The sequence below is a fragment of the Diadema antillarum genome, unplaced genomic scaffold (genome assembly GCF_040938485.1).
Source record: "Diadema antillarum isolate AM-2024a unplaced genomic scaffold, OU_Dant_1.0 seq00000835_RagTag, whole genome shotgun sequence".
NCBI classification, from domain to species: domain Eukaryota; kingdom Metazoa; phylum Echinodermata; class Echinoidea; order Diadematoida; family Diadematidae; genus Diadema; species Diadema antillarum.
The window spans coordinates 1308611-1330434 of NW_027271711.1; the positions used below are offsets into that span (position 1 = coordinate 1308611).

At 37.1% G+C, this 21824-nt stretch overlaps 1 protein-coding gene across 1 annotated transcript in view; it reads right to left on the minus strand.

Moving 5' to 3' along the window:
• Positions 1-21824, minus strand: part of LOC139740101 (CUGBP Elav-like family member 3-A) — a 206999-nt gene that overhangs the window by 132488 nt on the left and 52687 nt on the right. The window contains 1 exon segment of the mRNA XM_071650687.1: positions 2748-2796. Within this exon segment, the coding sequence (XP_071506788.1) occupies positions 2748-2796 (49 nt within the window).

The following is a 21824-nucleotide window of genomic DNA, read 5'->3' on the forward strand; positions in this document are numbered from 1 at the left end:
AGACAAACAAAACTAAATTGTTATGAAACACACAAAAACATGAAGGAAAAGTTTATTAACATAAGTAATGTAGTAAAGTCATGAAGTTTTGATCAGAAAAAAAAAAACTCTCCATTTTTTTTTTCTGTTTTCCTCACCAAATTTGGGATGTGGCTTATCTGGCAATGCAGCCTTATCACAGGTGAATATGTTGAATAATTTGAAACTTGGCATATTCACATTAATATCATGCATTATGAAAACAAAGGAAATTATGCATACAAAGGAAAGCAAGTTAATTAAATGCAGTCATTTCTAGTATTTCATAAAAAGACTACTTTTTCTAAATCTCAAGGAAATCATGGCCACCTAATTACATAAACGGCACCCCATCAGAAAGTCAATCTGTGTTACTTCTGTTGGTTTAGTGACAATAAGTCACCACTAAAAACAAACTAATCTGGTAAATTACAATATGGTTATAAACAGATGAACAAAGGAATATGGTGGCTGAAAAGGTACTGGTGATATATGACTGATAGACAGTGGACATTTTGGAATGAAACATACAGTTTGCATACCTGTTTACATCTTGCAGACAAAGCTTTGAAATTGAATTATAATCTCAAGTCCAGTATGCGATTGATGTCAACCTATATACTCCTTCCTACCTAAAACTACAATTATGTTAAAGGCAGGCCAGTGCTTGTGATTCTGTGCAATCCCTTAAAGAAGTGAGACAGTGGCACAAGCCCCTTCAAAACCACTGTGAATGGAGTATGCATCTGCAGAGTCACCAGGATTCATAGAGCTATAACCCCAAGAGGCTGTATCAGTGCATTATTTCATGAGAGGTGGGGACTTTAAGACAGAGTTAATTGGATGTGATTGATGGCTTGCCCAGTGAGAAACAAACCGTGACTGGCTACAGCCATGCTTGGAAGGAGGAGGAAGGAGAAAGTACCAGAGGCCAAGCCAAAGTGTCAGCCCATATTTACCTTGCTAACAATCAATGAACACTGAAGAAGAGGACTGAACTATATCACTCTCCCTCTAGCTTCCTGGCTTCCCTGCATCCACTCCAATATACCACACAATTTGTCTTTAATTCCTGTAAAAGAGCTACAACCTTGGGATTCTTTAAACAAGAGCAGAAGCTTTTAAGATTGGGGATATTCATTTGAATGTTTGTATGTGTGTGGTGGATAGAGAGGCAAACTGAGGAGAAGATAAGGCTCACACAATCAGTCACCTACTTATTTACTATTTCGGTTTTAGCAAAGGGAAAAGAACATCATGATGCCACAGGTGCAAAGATCATCATAAATTCTTTCAGGTCAATAATTCCCCCTCCTCCCTAAGGGCAGATGTGAAAAGTAATGATTTCATAACTCACAACTCAGGCTCTGAATAGCTTTAAATGTTGTTGTTGTTGTTGTTGTTGTTGTTGTTGTTGTTGCTGTTTGTTTGTTTTACCTGTCCTATCAAATGTAAAGCTTACTTTCATTCATAACATGCCACTAGCACTTCTTGCTATAATTATGAATTGCCTGCTGAAATCAGTCTCAACTCAATGACCAGTATAAGAACATTTGTTTTTCTTTGCAAATTAGTTAGATCACCTCTGAGAAACATTTGTTAATCAGAATGCATTTTAAAACTCCTTCACTGGCAGGATTGCTGCATTCCCGAAACAAAGGAAATGAAAGTGAATGAAATGAATGATGAAGTGTTCTTCAATTTGTCATTACTCAGAACACTTGTCTGAAGTAACTCTGTAGCTCAACAAGAATAACAAATGTCAGAATATTACAATTATTTATGATCTTTATTATTTGATGTTATGACTATCACTGTCATCATCATTATTATTAGAATCCTAAAGTAGTTGTGACGGCGGTGACGGTAGCCACCACAGATGTAAAATCATCATTATCACCCATGATACAGTCAAAACCTGCTCTCGCAACCACCTGTCTATACAGGTCACCTGTTTTATGCAGCCACCACACATTCCTCCTGATATATATCATGTGTTAAAGACCTGTGTATAACAGCTACCTGTCTAACAAGGCCAGCAGCAACCAAATTGTCTTCTTTGGTAGCATTTTACTGTGTTATCTATATCGTTGCCAAAAACTTTAGTAAGCTCCTTCTGTCATCATTGTGTTTTACTTTTTTTCTACTGGACTTACCACACCTCACAAATGGTGTGTGTGTGTATGTGTATGTGTGTGTGTGTGTGTGTGTGTGTGTGTGTGTGTGTGTGTATGTATGCATGCATGTGTGTGTATTGTTTTATTTATTTATTTTTTGGCCAACTAAATTGGTAACTTATAGTGGTAACTCAGAATAAAATACACTGTGCTGGCACTCAGTCACTTTGAGGTACAGCTTGTTAACTTCATCAAAGTGCCCTTGTATTGCACTATAACATAATTGGTGAAAAATTGTTCCATTTTTCATTACATGGCCTCAATGCCCATTCACTACTGTATTTATCAACTAGGGGAAATGATACAAAGCAAGTTCATCAAACAAAATACATGCATATGACCTCATAATCAGCAACTGTATATAATGGCTTTAACTTTGGTTGAGGAGAGATAAAAAAACCCAGGATTGCCTGTTTGAAGAAATCTTCGTATGTACAACATATCTATTCATCTACAGATATATGTATATATATATATATATATATATACATGTATAATAATGATGTGCACATACACACACATGCACATATATTTTCGTTCACTGTATCTCACCTCCCCTACTTTCACTGTCTGCGGGCTTGACCTGCAGCGCACGAGTCATCTGTAGAATAGGGTGAAAAGTGGGCAAGAGAAGAAAAGCACAATAACATTTTAAACAAACATTACTGTAATAATGTTACTGATGTGCTACATAGTAAGGCATGCAGTCTCAAGAAATGTTATCTGAAGCCTAGCAAATCAGAGTTATGAGATCAATATCAGGCCTAACAGATCAAAATATTACGTCATCACCTACCATACAAATGAAGGAACTGGTGGCACAGAAGAATGCTTATAGCTCCCCTCCCCTTGAACTGACCTGTATCAGCCCTTAAACACATTGTTTTCTTCTAGCAAATATTGAAACCTCCCCCTTATTTGGAATAGAATTCAATATCAATGTAATTTTGATTTCATCAATATTTGGAATAGCACAAAGACACCAGAAAGATTTGTACCTGGAAGCAAATACACAGAAATAATTGTTTTCAATATGAAGGTGCAAAATACTTGAAACTTTCAAAAGTATTTTGAAAACAAAGTGGAAGGGAAAAGTAAACACATAGAAACAAACACAAAGAAAAAAAAAGTTCCTCAGAATTAAAACTACGAAAACAACATCTTTGTACAGTCTGAGAGAATCGTAAGGTTTTGGGAGTCTGCGCTCATTAGAAAATTTTGCCCATCCCATTCTGATGAAAGGCTTGACTACTACTGAGAATAAATCAGAGGTGTCAGCTAAGTGCTCTGCCTACTTTGCTAAGTTTAGTGGTTGGGCAGGCAACTCTACATTGTATAATTCCATTACTGTTCCTGGCCCCTATTTATTATTCATGGGCACAGCTGTATCGCACACTCCCATCAGTGTAGCAAGGCGCCACCTCCTAATCCTGTTCAATCAAGTATCCTCACCCTCTTAACACGCCTCCAAGAACCCAATCATTGAATCAGGCAACCACACCATCCCTAGTCTACTCTCGCAAACCACCTTCACAACATCCCTTCCAACTCCCACTGAATCACAGTGGTCAGTGCAGGGGATCAACACAGGTATCTGCTGTGAATCCTACCAGCATGGGATCCTTTGTTTGCAAGTCTCTATGGGTCATCTCAATGACCAAATTGATATGCAAATCACAGTAATTTCTCTTAAGATGTGCAATAAATCTGCAAGCTTTGCACAGTTTTCATACCATTCGAATATTGTGTAACCAATAATTCAATACATATTACACACATGAACACACATGAATGACAAATAATACAGACATACATATTTGAAATATTGCACTACAACTTTAACAGACTGCCCCATCTGAAGTGAACAGACATGTGATAAATAACTATTGCTAGTGAATCTCTGTCATCTTGCTCTATGATCTCCAAACTCCAAAACAGAAATCATTTCTTGAAACAGAAAAAGGAGAAGAATGTTCTTGTAACTCATACTTCTTCCCACCTTCGCAGAACTTACTGCAGACAATTTTTTTATACTCCCTGTACAACATTACAGCTTTCTTTGTCACTCTCATGTGTACTGCCTATTTGACCTCGAACTGAGTAGTTGCTCTGCAATCTTCATCATGAACAATTTGAGTTAGCTTACATATTCTGCTCATTCAAATAAAAACTGAAATCATTTCCCCTGGAGAGGGAGATCTCTGCTATCAGACATAATTTCATCAATTATCAATACATTAAAAGTCATATCATGATTTCTAATGATTATACTGTTATAGTAAACAACAGTGCTTTCTAGGGCAAGTAATTGCAGTTATAATTGCACAAGAAAAAAAAAATCATCCCACACTTGTAGATCATGATCAAAGCACAGTTCAACCCTGTTTTTTTGTTTTCCTACAGAAATCCCTCTATATGCATAACATGCTTTCACTACACAAATCAACAATCAATACACACCGATACACCACATATTTTTATCAGCCTCATGTACTAATATCTCTTTTATTTCTCTACTGTAATTCCCTTTGATAACAGAAATGGACTGAGTGCTTGCATTCTTAAAACATGCATGTGCATGTTCCCCAGTATGGAAAGACCCCTTTGTTTCTCCCATTCAAACATCTTTTGATATAATAAAGTCTTATGACTTAAATAAGTCCTAAATATTACCCGAATTGCTTCCTATCATTCTGCCACTATATCATCTTCTTATCACAGTAGCTAATGATACTCTAGCTGGTATCACACGCATCAATACTACAATACACACTGACACAAGAACAATTTCACACCATATTAAAGTTAGCCTTAACACTTCATAACAGAGAGTAAAATGCCAGAATTTCCATTTGAATTGAAAGTTTAAAAAAAAACAAGCAAAAAATGTTATCTGATGTTGACATGTTGACACCATCATATGATAGTCCCTAAGATTTGTGCACAAACTGATCTAAAAATCATGGTTTTGTTTGATATCTCTAAAACCTCAGCTCTTGTTGGCTATCCAATAACAGCTTTAAGATAATGTTAAGGATACAGGATATTCTCACTGATTTCTCTTAAAAACTAGAAATGTTGCTTAAATGGCGACTGGTATACCTCGGCCACAATGCATGATTCTCCTAATAGTTCTACAGTACGTCTTGAAAATGTGTGATGAAAATTTCACATAAATGGCAAATATTTAAAATAACATGTTTGTCACAAATGTGTTGAATGTTCACTTTCCAGGTTTAATTGGATGAATAGCTATATTTTCTAAGAGAACATGTATTTGGGGATTTTAGGATTTTTACTCGACTTTTGACCCTTTTACAAGTTTATGCATTGAATGATTTTCAAGGTATGGAGAAAAAGTGTAATTTCAGTATTAAATAGCAAAATGTTTGCATTTTACCCTGGCCTTTGACCCTTGACCTTTGACCCTATGACCCTAAAATTCCCAACAGAATCACTGTCTGGCAGAACATGCATAAATATGTACTACGTTTCATGATGATACCTTGAGCCACTTCCAAGTATATTATGGAGGAAGAAGTGAAATTTAGCACTCTCACTTGACCTTTGACCTTTTTGGCAAAAAAAAAAAAAAACTTTGCAGAGAATCTCTATTGGGGAATACATATATACAGTAAGTTTCAAGAAAAATCTTGCATGCATTACACAAATATGAGGGGAAAAGCGAAATTTTAATACGTTAACCTTGACCTTTGTTTGACCCCATGATCCCAAAATTCCCTAGATAATCACTGCCAGTAAATGCATACATATGTACCAAGTTCCATGAAGATACCCTTTAACCATTTCCGGGATATGGAGAAAAAAAGTAAAATTTTAACACATTCGCTTGACCTTTGACCCCTCACCTCATGACCCAAAACACTCTCTAGAGAACCTTTATTGGTTAGTACATTGTTAAGTTTTGAGCATTTGACCTTGACCTTTGACCTCTGACCTTGAGCATCTGCACCCAAAAGTTGATAGGCACAACTTCACCCACTCATACATATGCATGGCAAGTTTCATTAGGATACCTCAAAAGGTTTTCTAGTTACGCTGTCCACAAAATTGATTACGGACTGACAGAAGAAAGGATGGATGAGAGGACGGACAACCCGAAAACAGGGACAGGGACATCATATCACTATTCTTGCATTATATGCATGCGTGTTTCACACCGATATAACTAAATTTGTTTTTGTGCAAACTTGTGGCACTTCAAATAGCCCATAACTTTCTAATGTTCAATCTAAGTGAAACTGCCATCACTGCCTATTGGTTACACTGGAAAACTAGGCTGCATCTTTCAGAATCAGAGAAGTGTCAACATTGGAATGTGAAAAAGGTGTGATTTTTATGGTGAACTCACTGCGTCTTACTTTCTCTCACCAATCGCCAGCATACACATTTGTCATAGCCTTTTTTTTTGTAAAATGTTTGATGGACTTGCAAACAGAACTTTGCTGATTTGAGGTAAATATCATCCCGAAGAAATATGTTTTGCTATTTATCTTTGTTACATCATATATCAACAGCCAGGAGTTTAGGCTCTACAATGCTATGTAAATAATCTGTCATTTTCTCTACTTATATAGTTCTCCATTGCTCTCAATTGCGATTGTGCCCTACACAATCTACTTATATAGTTCTCCATTGCTCTCAATTGCGATTGTGCCCTACACAATCGCAATTACTATATTACTTCATTTTTGTGACACAAAATATTACTTACAGGAGGGGGATAGTCACATTAGCAGCAGAGTATAAGAAATATTATGAGACGTTTGGACGAGTAAGCAAAAAATCTATGAAATTATGCATGAAAGCTTGAATTTTCTTCCTGCCCAATGCATAACCTTTTGCTATGAGTATCATCTTGCTCTCTCACAAAGACAATTTTAAACATGAAATGACAGGCATGTGTGCATATATCTTAAATCTTCAATAAACTGGAAAGCACAAACCCCTTATTCTTGTGACTCTATAGAGATCCATGAATTGCAGAAAACAATGTCAGAATATAAGAAAAGTATATCATTCTGCACATGTTTCTTATTATCGCTGTGTTTGTGCGTGTGTGTGTGAGTACTTGTGCATGTGTGTATTACAACATAGCACACCATGCTAGGTATTATACAAACATTCAAAAAAGGGTCATAGAATCTTGTGAACAGTCAGCTTGTATCAATGTATGAATTTGCAAACAACAAGATTCATTTTGTGTCTCATGAATAATTGATCATAATTGAGCCAGTACTCTATGTATATGTGTATATCTTGAGGTTATGCAGCAGACTTTACCACAGTAACACTGTATTGGTAACTTCATATGAATATTCTGTCCCAAGCTAGGAATTTTCATTTCAATATCAGAACTGGACTAATTCACACATTGACAATATGTCAGTCCATCGTCTGTACAATACATTGCTATCTCTCTGCCTGTTTCTCTTTCTTCACTCTCATCCCTGTGGGCCCATGGAGCTGGCTCACTCAGATGTCCCTGATTACATCTGATAGTGTGCATTGCACACACGTGGCTTCCCCTGGCAAGATGAATGGCAGGAAGGGATGTTGGCATGGCAACCCTTATTGAGGATGATGAATCATAATCCATCTGACCACTGGATACCATGGGGATCCATGGGACACACACTGCTATTGCATCTTCTGCTGTGCTCCAGTCTCCTTAATGAGATCGGGTCTTCTCCAGTGAGTGGCAGTTGCATGCTAGCCCAGGCATAGCATGTCATCATCTGTGCAACACTCTTCTATAGGTTATGATCCTCTGTTGTTATGAAATACTAATTTACGGAAGAATACCAGCTAGTACATTTGGAAAGTGGATGGTAGATTCCAAAGAAAAATAGCTCTCAAAAAATAGATCACCTCCCACAAGAAAAAGAATATTGATATTTAGATGTTTGCAATGTTGATAGATATATATAGATATGTATTCTGTTGACATGCAGCAATAACCCAGATAAGAGTAATACTCTGAAAGACCAATTACACACCAGCTACCATCGATTTCATATTTTATATTTCTCCAGATTTTTTAGGGATATTGAGATTGACTGCTATATTTCACAAGCTTTCATGCTATCCACACTACTACTACAATTAGATTGTAAAATATAATATTAGAGAACCATATTGAATGACACTATGATTACCAAGAAGAAATGGTAACATCAGTTAAAATCAATTTCATATATCTATCTACTGAATATATTTAGTATGCCCATGAACTATAGCCTCCTCAGGACAGAATATGGAGCACAAGATGCAGCTACTTCTTTTTTAGGGGGGGGGGGGGGTACTGTTTTGCATGATACTATAAGACACACAAGAAAACCTGTGAAATGCAGCCCAGCATACTTACTTTTCTGCCACTTAAAAGAGATATGCATGTCTTAGTCATTATGGAATTGCAACATCATATTATGAAAGCTTAGGGGAATTATATACATGCTTTCTATCATCTGTTATTATCAAGGGTACGTTCTGTAGAATGTGAATGCTATCATGTAAGTCTAGGACAGTGTTGATGGGCAGTGTACTTTGGAACATTCAAAAAAATACCAGCACGGTTATCTGCTTCACTGCCACTTTGCCAATCTATAAATATCTCAGCAGACAGGTTCTACTTACTTTGGTACATTACAACATAGTAGGATATAAGCAATGTGAATAAAATCGGAGATACATAAACTGAAGGAGAAGGAAACTAGGTAAAAGAAGATAATAAACAATGACCTATTTGCATTGATGCACCATGGGTGACATTCTGTATCAGAAGGTAAATCACAGTGAACTGCATTTGGATCTGCGTAAGCAGTTGTAGGTCACATCTCCCATGAAGTAAATTGGATGTGCATGTTTTTGTGGGGTTTTTTTTCCCCTCCCTCAGCAGAGTATTCCTGCCTGTCAGCATATTGTATGATTTACAGTAACTGATGCAGGCGCAAATGCAAAATCCCAATCATCGATGCTTCCCATCTTGAGGATGCTCCCTCTGCCATTCATTGGCTGCATGCTAAATGCCCTGTGTTTGGCACCCGACTCTTTGCCACTGCTGCCTGCTAGTGTTTCTACGACCAATAAAAATAAATTGAACACGTGTATAAATTTGGAGCCAATCATTTCGCCAGCCCCCAGGCTGATTGGAGAAGCAGTGATGGCATTCTCAGGCCTTACATTTTGGCATTTTATTCAGCAACAAGGGAGGGGTGCAAAGGAGGTCCTCCACAAATTTCTATGGATTTCTAGCTATTTCACTACGTATAAGCATTCATCCATTTCAGGTTGACAACTTGCAAATTGCTTTCGCTGCACAGGCTGACAAAAGTTTAGCTGAATCTGTTTTGAACATACTTCAAAATGACAGTCCATTGCTTACAGAGCAGAAAGAAATTCAAATGTTCTTCCTTTAATATTTAAATTAGCAAAGGAGCATTTGCAAATCATTGGAGCAAAACATTAATCTCAATTTGCCCATGGATTTCATTATACACAAAGACAATATGAAGTGGAACAATACAAGGAATGGCAATTTTCTGAAAGGGTGGCTTATTATCACACCATAGTCATTACATCATATACTATTCAGTTTCTTCATACAGGTCATACTTCAAGACATCAAACCATACATCTCAGGAATCAGATGGAACTGTCAAGTCTCAATGAAAACATATTTTATACAGGGTAGCATTCAGCCAATGACTCAATGACCAATAAGTAGCCTCCCAAGTCTGTGACACTACACTAATTATGTACATATAGTATCTTCTGACTATCGTAACAAACTTCTTGCATTTAATATGTATAGCATGAGAAAATATGAGGTTAGTATATATTATTATCTTTTAGCGATCGTGAATTCTGTAATCTCATTGGTCAATCAACCCCTTAATATATCCCGTATTACGTGGATATGACGTCATGTGTACTGTATTACACAGCCAGCTGCGCGTATACCAAGACGCTTATAGTAAAGTGCGCGCTAATCCTGTACAAAACAAATGGACAGCGCGCGGTCCTCAAGCGTATTGCGCACATAACCTGAGACCACTAGACGCTTGATAAACAACAGCAACTTATATCTATCTGGCTACTGCACTGCAGTATCTTATGGCGTGTACGTGTACGTATTTGTATGCGCGCATCGCATGTAGTAATCAGCTCGTGAGACGTAGGCCTAAGTCAACATGGTCATGGCTGACAGCCGGCGATTTCAACATCATTCACGAGGGGAAATCAGGGAGAAGAAGGTTAGCACTTACACTAAAAGATAAAATCTTTACCCCCTCCTTGTTCTTAGAAATACGGGAAATATCTACAGGCTGGTGCCATATTCCATTCGGCCTTCGGCCTCATGGAATATGGCACCAGATCGTAGATATTTGCCCGTATTTCGTGAACAAGCAGGGGATAACTAATACACCCTTTGTCTGATTTCTGATAGAGTACTAACCTCCTCTCTCTTTATTTGCGTGTGTGTGTGTGTGTGTGTGTGTAAAGAGAGATGTATAATTGGTATATGTATATATTCATGTAATTCAAGGCTGTGACATCAATGCTTCCATAGAGAACTGCAAATGATGTTAAACAGACTAGACTGATAACAAGAATGAATCCTTTCAGGGTCACCTACAGATTTTTTTCTCTCTTATCTACAGATTCTTAATAAGACATTATAAGAAAGTCTTGCAAGAGACAGAAAGGGGCTAGAAAGTCATTGTAGAATGGACTGAGTGCAAATTGTGGTAAAGCATACTGTGTGCATTGTATTAAGAGCAGGCTGCAGTCCCATTGGAAGTTTGTGTACAGTATCATACATGCATCATCTGGACACTTTGGAAACGAGGCACGGAGTGTTTTTGCAGGAGAGAGTGTTGCGTTATCACAGGAGGCGACAGAGGGCTAGAAGATCAATACTAAAGTGGGAAGGATTGCGCATCTTGCATTGATGATTAGAACCGCAAAAAGGCCCGAAGGGGGGGGGGGCATGGGAAAAAGCATGCACACAGGGCACAAAATTGGATAGAAGTGGTAGTCAAAAAAACATGGTTAATACCAAAAAAGTGGGTCAAAATGGAATTTAAGAACTTTGTGAACTGGTGACTGGTATTGCCTCAGTCATATTGCATTAATTTCCAAATGGGCTATAGTATTTTTTTTGACTATATGAAACAACAGTAGAAATCACATGATTGCCCGCCCCCCCCCAAAAAAAAAATGCCTTAAATTACATACATTTTGTACACTATGTTTGAAAGTTTGGTGGCACAAAACCCCTAAATGTGTTAAGTGGTTTTATTCCTTGAACCAAGTTTCATTTGAAAGGCAAAATTGTTACAGATAGCAATTATTTAGGAATTACATCAAGTTTCATGAATGAACTTGCTGTGCATTCTTAATGTACAATTTTGTTGATATTGACCTCATGACCATGACGACTATTTTCTGTTGAGAAGCCCGAGCTGAGCAAACATGTGCTTTATCTCCAAAAGCTTGAGCAAATTACAGAGAGATGGGGAATTGTATCATTTGGTCTTCACCTTTTGACACTTTACCCTTGACCTTTGACCCCACGGCATACAACATTTTCCAAATAATCACTATAGGGACTGGTAATATAGTATGCATACACCAATTTTCATGACAAAGCTTTACGTAATTTTCAAAATAGAGGAAAAAGTTGACCTTTGACCGCATGGCCCAAATCTTTTCCTGCTGATTCACTGTGTTGTCAAGTTTAATAAAGTGCATCCCTTGAACAATCTTTATGATATGAAGTGTAATTTCAGCATTTCAACTTGACTATTCACAAATCATCCGTCAAATCATCAAATCATCGAGCCATCAAACACCTGACATAAGAGATATCCCTGGTAACGATGATCATCCCAGGAAAATCTCAGGAAGATATGAATATAGTACTACTGAGATGCTGGCAACAGCAAGAACTTTTAGCACATTGACTCTAGTGCAGCATAACTACTTAAAATGTCTACTACACTCCCACTGGCTGGGAAACTGAAAATAAAGGAGAATATTTACAATAAATCCCATTCTGACATTTCTCTCCTCAGTGTTCATGTCACATGATGTAGCTGGATGACAAAGGAACATGGTTGCTGATTTCTCCTTACAGTAGCTTATGCGAACAATCCTCTCCAGAAATGAGACGGTGACTGGTGTGACATGTTGTTTATATTTCTCACTGGATGGAATTCATTATAGTAGAAATGGCTGAGCTTTCAGGTAAAGCTCCTGACAGTGGCTGCAATAAGATTCACAAAGAGGACAGATTGATCAGAGTAATATGCCGAGAGCTTCTCTCCTATGAGATCCATCTCTGACGGGTTTGTATACAATGCACTTGTGGTATATGCCAACCATTCGGTTTTCACATCCTGGGAGCCAATATCTTCTTCATGGGAGAAGAGTACATCGTACACTGTACCATCTACTGAAAAGGGAAATGTGGGTACATACTAGTGCATGCATCAAATATAGACACAATGCAACTACCTGCAAACAGTACCCTGTATGTCAATTTATGTGATTTCTTAGGTTATTTATAAAAAGTATGCCGGATAAGCTGTTGGTTCAGCACTAATTGTGTACGGCCCTCACTATAATGTTTTGCCCTGCAGATAGGCTGATTAAAATGTATGTACTATTATACACACATGTATGTGTGGCCTGTGGAAACATTAAGAAAACAATAACTATTTTATTCTGAAGAAATATTCTCAACTATATTTACATGTAGCAGAAGGTGGTGTCAATATGGAATATTTCAACACCCCGAGCTGAATCGGCAAAAAATGAGGAAATGGATGTCATAGTGGCATGTTAGGTTTTGTTTTGTTTTTTGTTTTGATTTTTCGTATTTTGTTGATTGAGGCCAATTTAGGCCATTTATTCGGCAAAATAAAACACAAAAGCATATCATAGTGGCATTTACAATTAGAACCAGGTTTAAGCAGAAATGGCCATACATATAATCTGTCATCATTAGAAGTTATAGATTAGACTGCAACTTGCAGGTCTCATCAAGAACATATACCATAATATTTACTCTGATCACATACCCTACCACAAAGATTTGACAAACCCAGCAAATATTATCAAAGCTCCATTTTCTGGTCTGATCAGGAATGTCTAAATCAAATTAGAAGGAGTGCCCCAAAACAGTGATGTGTTCGAAATAATTTGCTTCTAAAATGTCCTTCATCATATGGAACAGCACATCCACCCTCACTGATTATTTGTGTGGTTAATGGTACAGTGCCATTCTCCACACAGGTTTATAAAAATACAACAACACTTGTACGTACACATATATTCAATGCTTTCAAGTTTCTTTCCAAAGTAAACAAACTTGTTTCTGATAAGAGCTAATATTTGCAAGTTTGTTTTTTTTTTTCATTGTCATCAAACCTTAATCAGAGGAATCTTAAATATTGGATGAGGTTTGTGAAGGTTAGCCACTATGAATGTGAATCCATGGGAAGAAACCCTATCAACAGCTAATCACATATCATGGAGCTTTTTATTACCTCCGCCAAGGGAAGTAATGTTTTCATCGCCATTGGTTTGTTGGTTTGTCTGTGTGCAAAATAACTCAAAAAGTTTGTGAACGGATTTGGATGAAACTTACAGGAAAGTTAGAAAACAACACAACAGATGATTGAATTTTGGTAGTGATCCGGGAGTTTTTGTGGATTTTATAAAGGATTTTTGATATTTTGGCAGGTAGGGTCAATGAACATGGGAGTTTGAGCTGCGCATTTTTTAGGTTTTTATACGCGCACTGAAGTGCGTGATCTAGTTTCTGCTAGGGCAAGACGCACCACGCAGCTGGAAATTGAAGACATAACAAAAGCCTTATATTGGGAAATCGGGCTCAGCATGCATATATAGGTGGAATTCACTATCTCTATGGAAGAACAAGATCAGTGGTGGAAATAAGCTGCTTGGCAGAGGTCTGCACTCTCAGAATGCTTCTCTAGTTGTTTTTTTAACAGAACTGCTATTCATATGCTGTCCTTTCTCAATGGCAAGAGACTTTACATCAATAAGAACTCCAGGTATTGTGAAAAAGTGTCAGTATCACTATTGTGTATGAAGAAATGATAATTTGTGATATTTTTGTAGTTGCAATAACTAGTAATGTAATTTTTAAAATCCTCTATTGGCTACTTAAAAGACGAGAAAACGCACTCCTCACTCCTGTCTGTTTTACATGTATTTCCAATACTCTGACTTCTGAGAAATGAGAACAAAAATAGAAACGAAGTACTACACAGGGTAGTACATCATAGCCTGCCACATAAGAATGTATTGCCTTCACCATGTGTCCTAATTTTTCAGGCCTCACTGTCTAAGAATGAGAGAGGGTCTCCAGTGGTTATCCAATCAATGTTCATACAAAACTTAAGTTGAACCAATTAAAAATGCATCAAAGATATCAAGAACACCATGTTGTTTGTATACTAATTTGATCAAGGTATTTCAAGAAAAACTGAAAACACCTGTAACTATGACCTGGTTTGCACTCACTTCTGTTAGTTTAAAATCTCTTTATGAGCTTCCTTTTTTTTGTGCATACACATACAATACACTCAGACATACACACGCACACAAATACAAACACATGCACACACTCGAGAGAGAAGAGAAGATAGGCAGCCATTATTCAAACCTTGCACAGTCATAGTGAGTCAGGCATAGAGACAAATCTGACCAGCGGGACATCTACAAGCTGCCATAGCATCACAAGTGTGACGTAAACATGCGTGTCAGAAATACCTTTTTTTATCATTCGGGTCAGTAACCATCATTAGTCTGCCTGCACATCATTAAGTTGGGCACTGAAGTGTGCACAGTAGTAAGCTGTGGAACAGCCATCCACACCAGCAAACCAATGGGTGATGGAATCTCACAAATGGAAAACTTGTAAAATTAGTTCAGCTGAATTGATCACATCTCATACACGTATGAGAGATTAGCAAATTAGAAAAAAACAACTATATGTATATGTTGTAGGTATCCAACACAACTGCAGAATCAGAATGCAACTTAATACACTATACTGAGTTGTCTAACACATTCTAGCAATAATTTTGTTGTCAGATGAGTCAGGAATAGCTACACTCCCATGACTGACTCTAATCAAATAGTCAATATTGATTAAAGTTATTGGCTCTAAGCACTGTAAGTCTTATGTCTTACAATGCAGCACTCTTACATGTTGTCACATGTCTATACCCAAGCACTGCTTTTACCTTTCACCTTTACATGCTGATTACATAAAATGACGAAATGTCGAAGAATGCTAAATATGCTGCATATTTTATTCATAAAGCTCTGGGCTCCGTTTTATCAAAAGATAAAATCGATTATAAATTTCCTTAACACACAGGCTGCCATAGACTTATGAAAGAAATCAACTATATAATCAATTATAACTCTTCATAAAACAGGGCCCTGGTCCAGATTATCCCTGTGCCACTGTAACAATGATCCAGTGTAATTGTGACCAAGAGTCAAGGCCAGGAAGATCCAAATATTTCCTGTTTCACTACATTTATTTTTATATACATTTTATCCCATTAATATGATATGACTTCAGGCCCCCCAAAAAGTGAATCAAACTATAGTGGGTTGATTTCTATTTATCACATATTCGGTATGTGTGTAAGACAGTTAAAACAAACTCTTTCAAACTTTATCCTACTCTTCCTGAAAACACTCATCATACCTGGCAACAAGCAGATGTTTTTTGTATAACAGTCAATCAGAATATAAAATGTTTTCTTGGTCCCTATATGAGACAACATCAAGGTTCAACAGAATGAATGGAAAAGGACAGAGAATACAGATAATAAAGTTAGAAGAGAAACTTTCTGTCAGGGAGAAGATGAGGGGTAGGGTAGGTGACAGAGAGAAAGAGAGAGAAAGAGAGAGAAAGAGAGAGAAAGAAAGAGGAAAGAGAAGAATATTTCATGTGGTACTTCCCCCGTTCATGTTTCATCACTATCATTCACCCGACACTTGCATGTCACAAGGCATGCATCACCCCAGCTTTCATGACCAAAATTTCACTGCTCTCCCAAATCCAACCATTCACCATCTAGAAGATCTGTCATTCTCTTGAAGCACACACACACACACACACACACACATATATACACACACGCGCACGCGCGCGCGCAAAATGTACAAACGGATTGGTTGACACTGTATCATGCAAGCAAGGTCACTTCTTATTTAACACATTTCAGTGGAAACATTACATGTGTAATACTGGTACTATATGTGCATGTTGTAATCAACAATGTATTCCATGTTCAGCTACTAATGCCATCATGCTAAGGAGCTGAAGATGTGAAGTTAGTGCTCTGACTATTACTAAAGTGAAAGAACATGTTTCTTTCTACAAGCTCATCTGCATCTTGGTAGACAGTGAGGCATCCATCTAGTGAAATAGTAATACACCAACATTAAAAATTCTCAACTGGTACCATCAACACTGAATAGTAACCGGTGTGAAAATTTTCAGCCATTTGATGCCATGTTAAAATGTGATATAATTATCAACGCCTCAAAGCAAAAGAAACTATTAACAGAGATATTCTATCCAACTTGACGTAGCACAAAATATTATGCACAGAATATTTTCATTTCACAGTATGTGAGGAAGGAACCACAGGGCAGTTTATGCATGTGAAAGCATTTTCATTTGCATAAGGACAGGATGATGGGGGCTGGGAACCACTTGAAGAGAGGGATTGAGGGCCACCTACTCTTGACACGGGCAAACAGGACGCTTTCTTCGGGCTTGTGGTTGCTATGGGCATCTCAGGCATTTGTGAAGTGTCCCAAAGGAGATGGTTTAAAATGCTGGGCAAATTCTTCTGCCAAGCATAATCAATTATAGTTATCAATTCAGGAATAGTAACTAGTGGCATGCAATAAGTACAGACTCGTGTCACATTTTTAGCTTCACTCAACGCCTAGTCTATGCACATCATTAGTTTGAAAAAAAAAAATGAGTTTGAGCTGAGTAGGCAATGTTTGCTTGTTGGTCAAGCACCATGGCTATGGATTTGAGGATACACAGACACAAAAACAGGGCTGACAGAATGAAACAGTTTCTTCATTTGATATGACAAAACATGAAGTTCTACATTAACTTTTTTTTCTTTTTTTTCTAGTCAAATTTCATCAAAATTGTCAAATTTCATATTTGCTGGCCTGACGATAAAATTTGGTGGCCCGAAAAAATACAGAAAAGCATGATAATTTGATAAAACATCAAAGCAATCATAAATCATGATGAATACGTAAAAATTGGCAGGAATGATGATAAAGGCTTGAAATACAATGTACAGTTTCTCGAAAGTAAAAAAGAATAACATTACAAAATGAAATGATTTCAAACACAATTATAAATCATGATAATTGTGTTAAAACTGGCTGATACGATAGGGGCTTCAACTAGCACGTACTGTGACAAGAAAGTTCACAAGGTCTAACATTTTAAATACTTAATTGAGGCACAATTATGGTTTGTTGTTACTTTTTTCCCCATGACACTATACTCACAGTATATCAATGATGTGACTGATTTTAACATTGGGCTATATACCTACTTTAATTTCAAGACAGTTAAATTTGGTGGTGAAATTTGGCCATGAGAAAAAAGTAGTTTGGCCAAATTGGGCAGTAAAATAGACCGAGTTTGGCCGTGAAGACTGTGGGTGATCAGGCAACCCTTGTTGAGGCATCTACATAGTAGAAATGCATGCAGTGATACTAAGCTAAGTTATTCTTCCTTTTTTTCTGGACTAGAAAAACAAATAAAAACAATGTATGCACTCACAGACTTTGGTGGCCCAGTTGGGCCACCAAAACATATAATTTCTTAAATAATGCTGGCCTGGCATCTATTTCTGATGAGCCTTGTATGTATACAAATGTAAGTCACTCCAGACAAATGCATATCAACCATAATATTTATGTAGCATATTCAGGGTGAATTTGTGTGAAGTATGCACAATACTATTTCGCCATAAGATATCACACCCCCTTCAACCTGTATATTGGCTTTAAAAGTCTTATGATATTGATGAGCAATGTGTCACAAACAAGTATAACTTCCATGAAAAGATCTTGTTTTCATATCCTTTTTTATGAAGAATAAGTAACAATCAAGCAAGCAACACAAGATTACATTTGTACATGATTTGGTTAGTCTGAGAAACTCTAAGGACCCATTATAAACATCTTAACAGGGCTTTTGTCTCCCTGCTGTCATCTCTTTCAGGAGGAATCTCATTTGAGCCTATTTGTAATCAACCAGCTGCTGCATATCAAGCTCCTCTGTTTATTGATTACTGTACATCTGAGAAGAACATTAGATGTAATTCTTCTTCTTCAAAGGAGTAGAAAGAAAAGCACAGCAAATCAACACAAAAACATTTTAATGCCACTTAGACCAAAAGTTATGTACACAATCTAATATGGGTGATTCAGAGAAATCTGAAAAATCAGAAACATTTTTATTGAATAGTTTTTCAAAACATACTTTGAAAAGAACAAAGCAGTTATCTCAAATGAAGTCATTGTTACCATTTATGTCGACAATCTAAACCAAGGCATTAAGGCATTATTTACCTTTTGCAGATGAAACAAAAGCCCAGCTTTAGTGCTTCAAAATAGTTCTAAAATGTGAGTGAGGGATAGAAACAACCAGTGTAAAAAAGTTAATCAGTATAACCAATGTTATGTATTATCAAAAATACAAAATGTGAACAATAGTTATGATAAAATTATTTCTAGACTAAATCATCTACAGTTGTGGTTTAGTGAGAAAATAGTGATATCTCCTTATATTTTAGGCTTTATTGTAAAATTTTTATTTAGTGCGATGTTTTGTGATACAACTGACCTACACATATGCATCAAACGTGATAACTCAAACATTTTAAAAATCACTGCTCCCAATGGTAAGCAGTACCTTTAAATGTGGTATCCTGCAAATCAAACTTAACAGCATCTATATGAATTACTACAAATATCCGTTGCCACCCAATGGAAGTGGATCCACAGGTTGTTACATTATAGGGGTTAAAAGTATACCATAATGAATCTGCATACCACAGGAAAAACAAAAACAAAACAGTTAAAAAGTGTGGCCAGTACAGCATATAAAAGTCAGCAACCTAAATATGACCTTTAATCCTAAAAGAGATGGAACACTGAGGGACAGCATCACCCAAAACAATAGGAGTTTAGACTTGACCATCATACAACCGAGTACAAAATTTACACAAAATCTGTCTCAATAGGGGCAGTCACACTGGAAAAAGATCCAAAGTTTAAGATCGCGAAGTCCTCACCATCTTTTGTCTTCCAGTCACACTGGCAAAAGATCCAGAAGTTTGGCAGGGGTGGCATAGGGGGAAATATCCCTAGTTGGAGTGGGAAGTTTCATGAGAAGTTTTGCAGGAATTTTTGTGGGAAGTTGAGAGTCACACTGGCAAAACTTTGAGATCTTAAAGATCACAATTTTAACTTCTCAATCTTTTGCCAATCTGACCACACCACAAATGCCCTCTGTGTGTCATATACAAGACACCCATCAAAATATCACCTCTGACTCTTTAAAAGGCTGAACAGGGGGAGCCGCATTGCTAGAACAATAGGGGGCTGAATTTTACCTAGATGCATGTCCATATGTTTTCAAGAAAAAAACAAGACAAAACCATCAAGAACTGTGGATAGTACCTTTGACCCAATAAAAGGTAAATCACTGGGACCAGGACAGCCTAGGATATGACAATGATATACCTTCATGCAAAATTTGCACAAAATCCATCAAGAAATGTGGCCAGACGAGTGCAGACAATGAGACCCTTAAAAATCAACCATTTTGTGTACAGAGATGGGACAGGCAAGGGGCATTATTACCATCAAAAGTTTTTTGAACAATACACTTCAATATTGAATATGAATAAAATTTCTCTAGAAACACCACCCAGAGGCCACACAGGAGACACCAACCAAAATGTGACTTTTAACCATATAAAAGGCAGAGCACTGAGGCCACAGCACCAAAAACAATTTGGAGTCCAAGTTTTACCATGATACACTTCAATCAACGTTTGGAAGAAAATTTAGAAAGAAATGTGCATTGTACAGAGTACACAATAAATAAAACACAGTGGCTGCCTTTGATGTTATAAAAAGCAAAATTTGGGACAGCATCACTGTAAATTATGGGGGCTCAGATTTGACTATGATAACCTCTGCACAAAACTTGATAAAATATATTTCAAAGAAATGTGATCAGTACAGTGCACACTCACAGACTCTCTAAAACTCAACCTCTTTCAGTGCACAAAGATGAAAAAAGCAAGGTGCTACCAGTGAAAGTGTATGGGCAGCTAGATTTTTCAATGATGTCCTTCAATATCTAGTTTGTAATAAAATTCATCAAGAAACATGGCCAGCCTTGCGCACAGAAAGTATGATGTCATGGCAGCAGTGCAGCAGTGATATAACACTGCTGAATCCAAAGTACTTCAAGTACACATACAGGGGGATACACAAAAAATACTAATACATGTACATTACAGTCTTTGCAATAATCATCTCCGAATCTAAAATAACATCAGTTGGTTTGCTTTTTAAGCAGTATTTTGAATAGGTTCTTTGTGACCAAATATTATCAACAAATTACCCTGCATAAGAATGGCATTATACAATGGCTGACATGAATAGATCCTGGACCCATGGCCACTGAGTGGTGAATGAATTAGCTCATTAGTTATATAATGATTGGACAAGTATTCATCCGATGATTAATGAATGTGCACGTAGTCCAGTCTTGAAACTAAGAGTATATACAAAGTACTGTTAATTCCCTTGCTGTCCACACCTTGATTTATAAAAAGTTGAGTATGGAGGACAAGAATTGGAAATTGAACATATACAAATGCTAACACCCATATCTGTTCTTGAAAAAAAAAAATGGTGTCAAAATGGTGTCCTGACACTCTCCATATTTTTTCCACATGCCAATTCTTTACAAGTAGGCTAAAGACAAGGCAAAAAGATGAGAACGAACTATGTCTTATTATCTCATATTTGAAGATTTCATCATATTCCTCTACAAAATAATAATTTCATAGCAGTGTCCAGCATTCTGCAGTTAAGTCCAAGCCTATTTGTCTATAAAAGTATTCCTGTGAATATGTTGATCTCACTATTCCATACCATCATATCTTATTGCCATGATGGGCCCAGAGACTCTCTTTGTGTTTTGAGATAAGTAAAGAGTGCTTGCCGATTTCCTTGGCTTGGTTTACTTTGGCTTCAAGATGGAGGCTGCCTTTAGTCCATAAAAAATGCATGGATGAATTGAAGCTAAGATGAACTGCACTCTAAATCTCCAGGCCCGTAGCCAGGATTTTTCAAGGGGGGGTGCGGTCACTAAAAAAATGGACCTTCGGTACCAATACCAATGATCACACACACACACACACACACACATACACACACACACACACACACACACACACACAATTATATATATATATATAT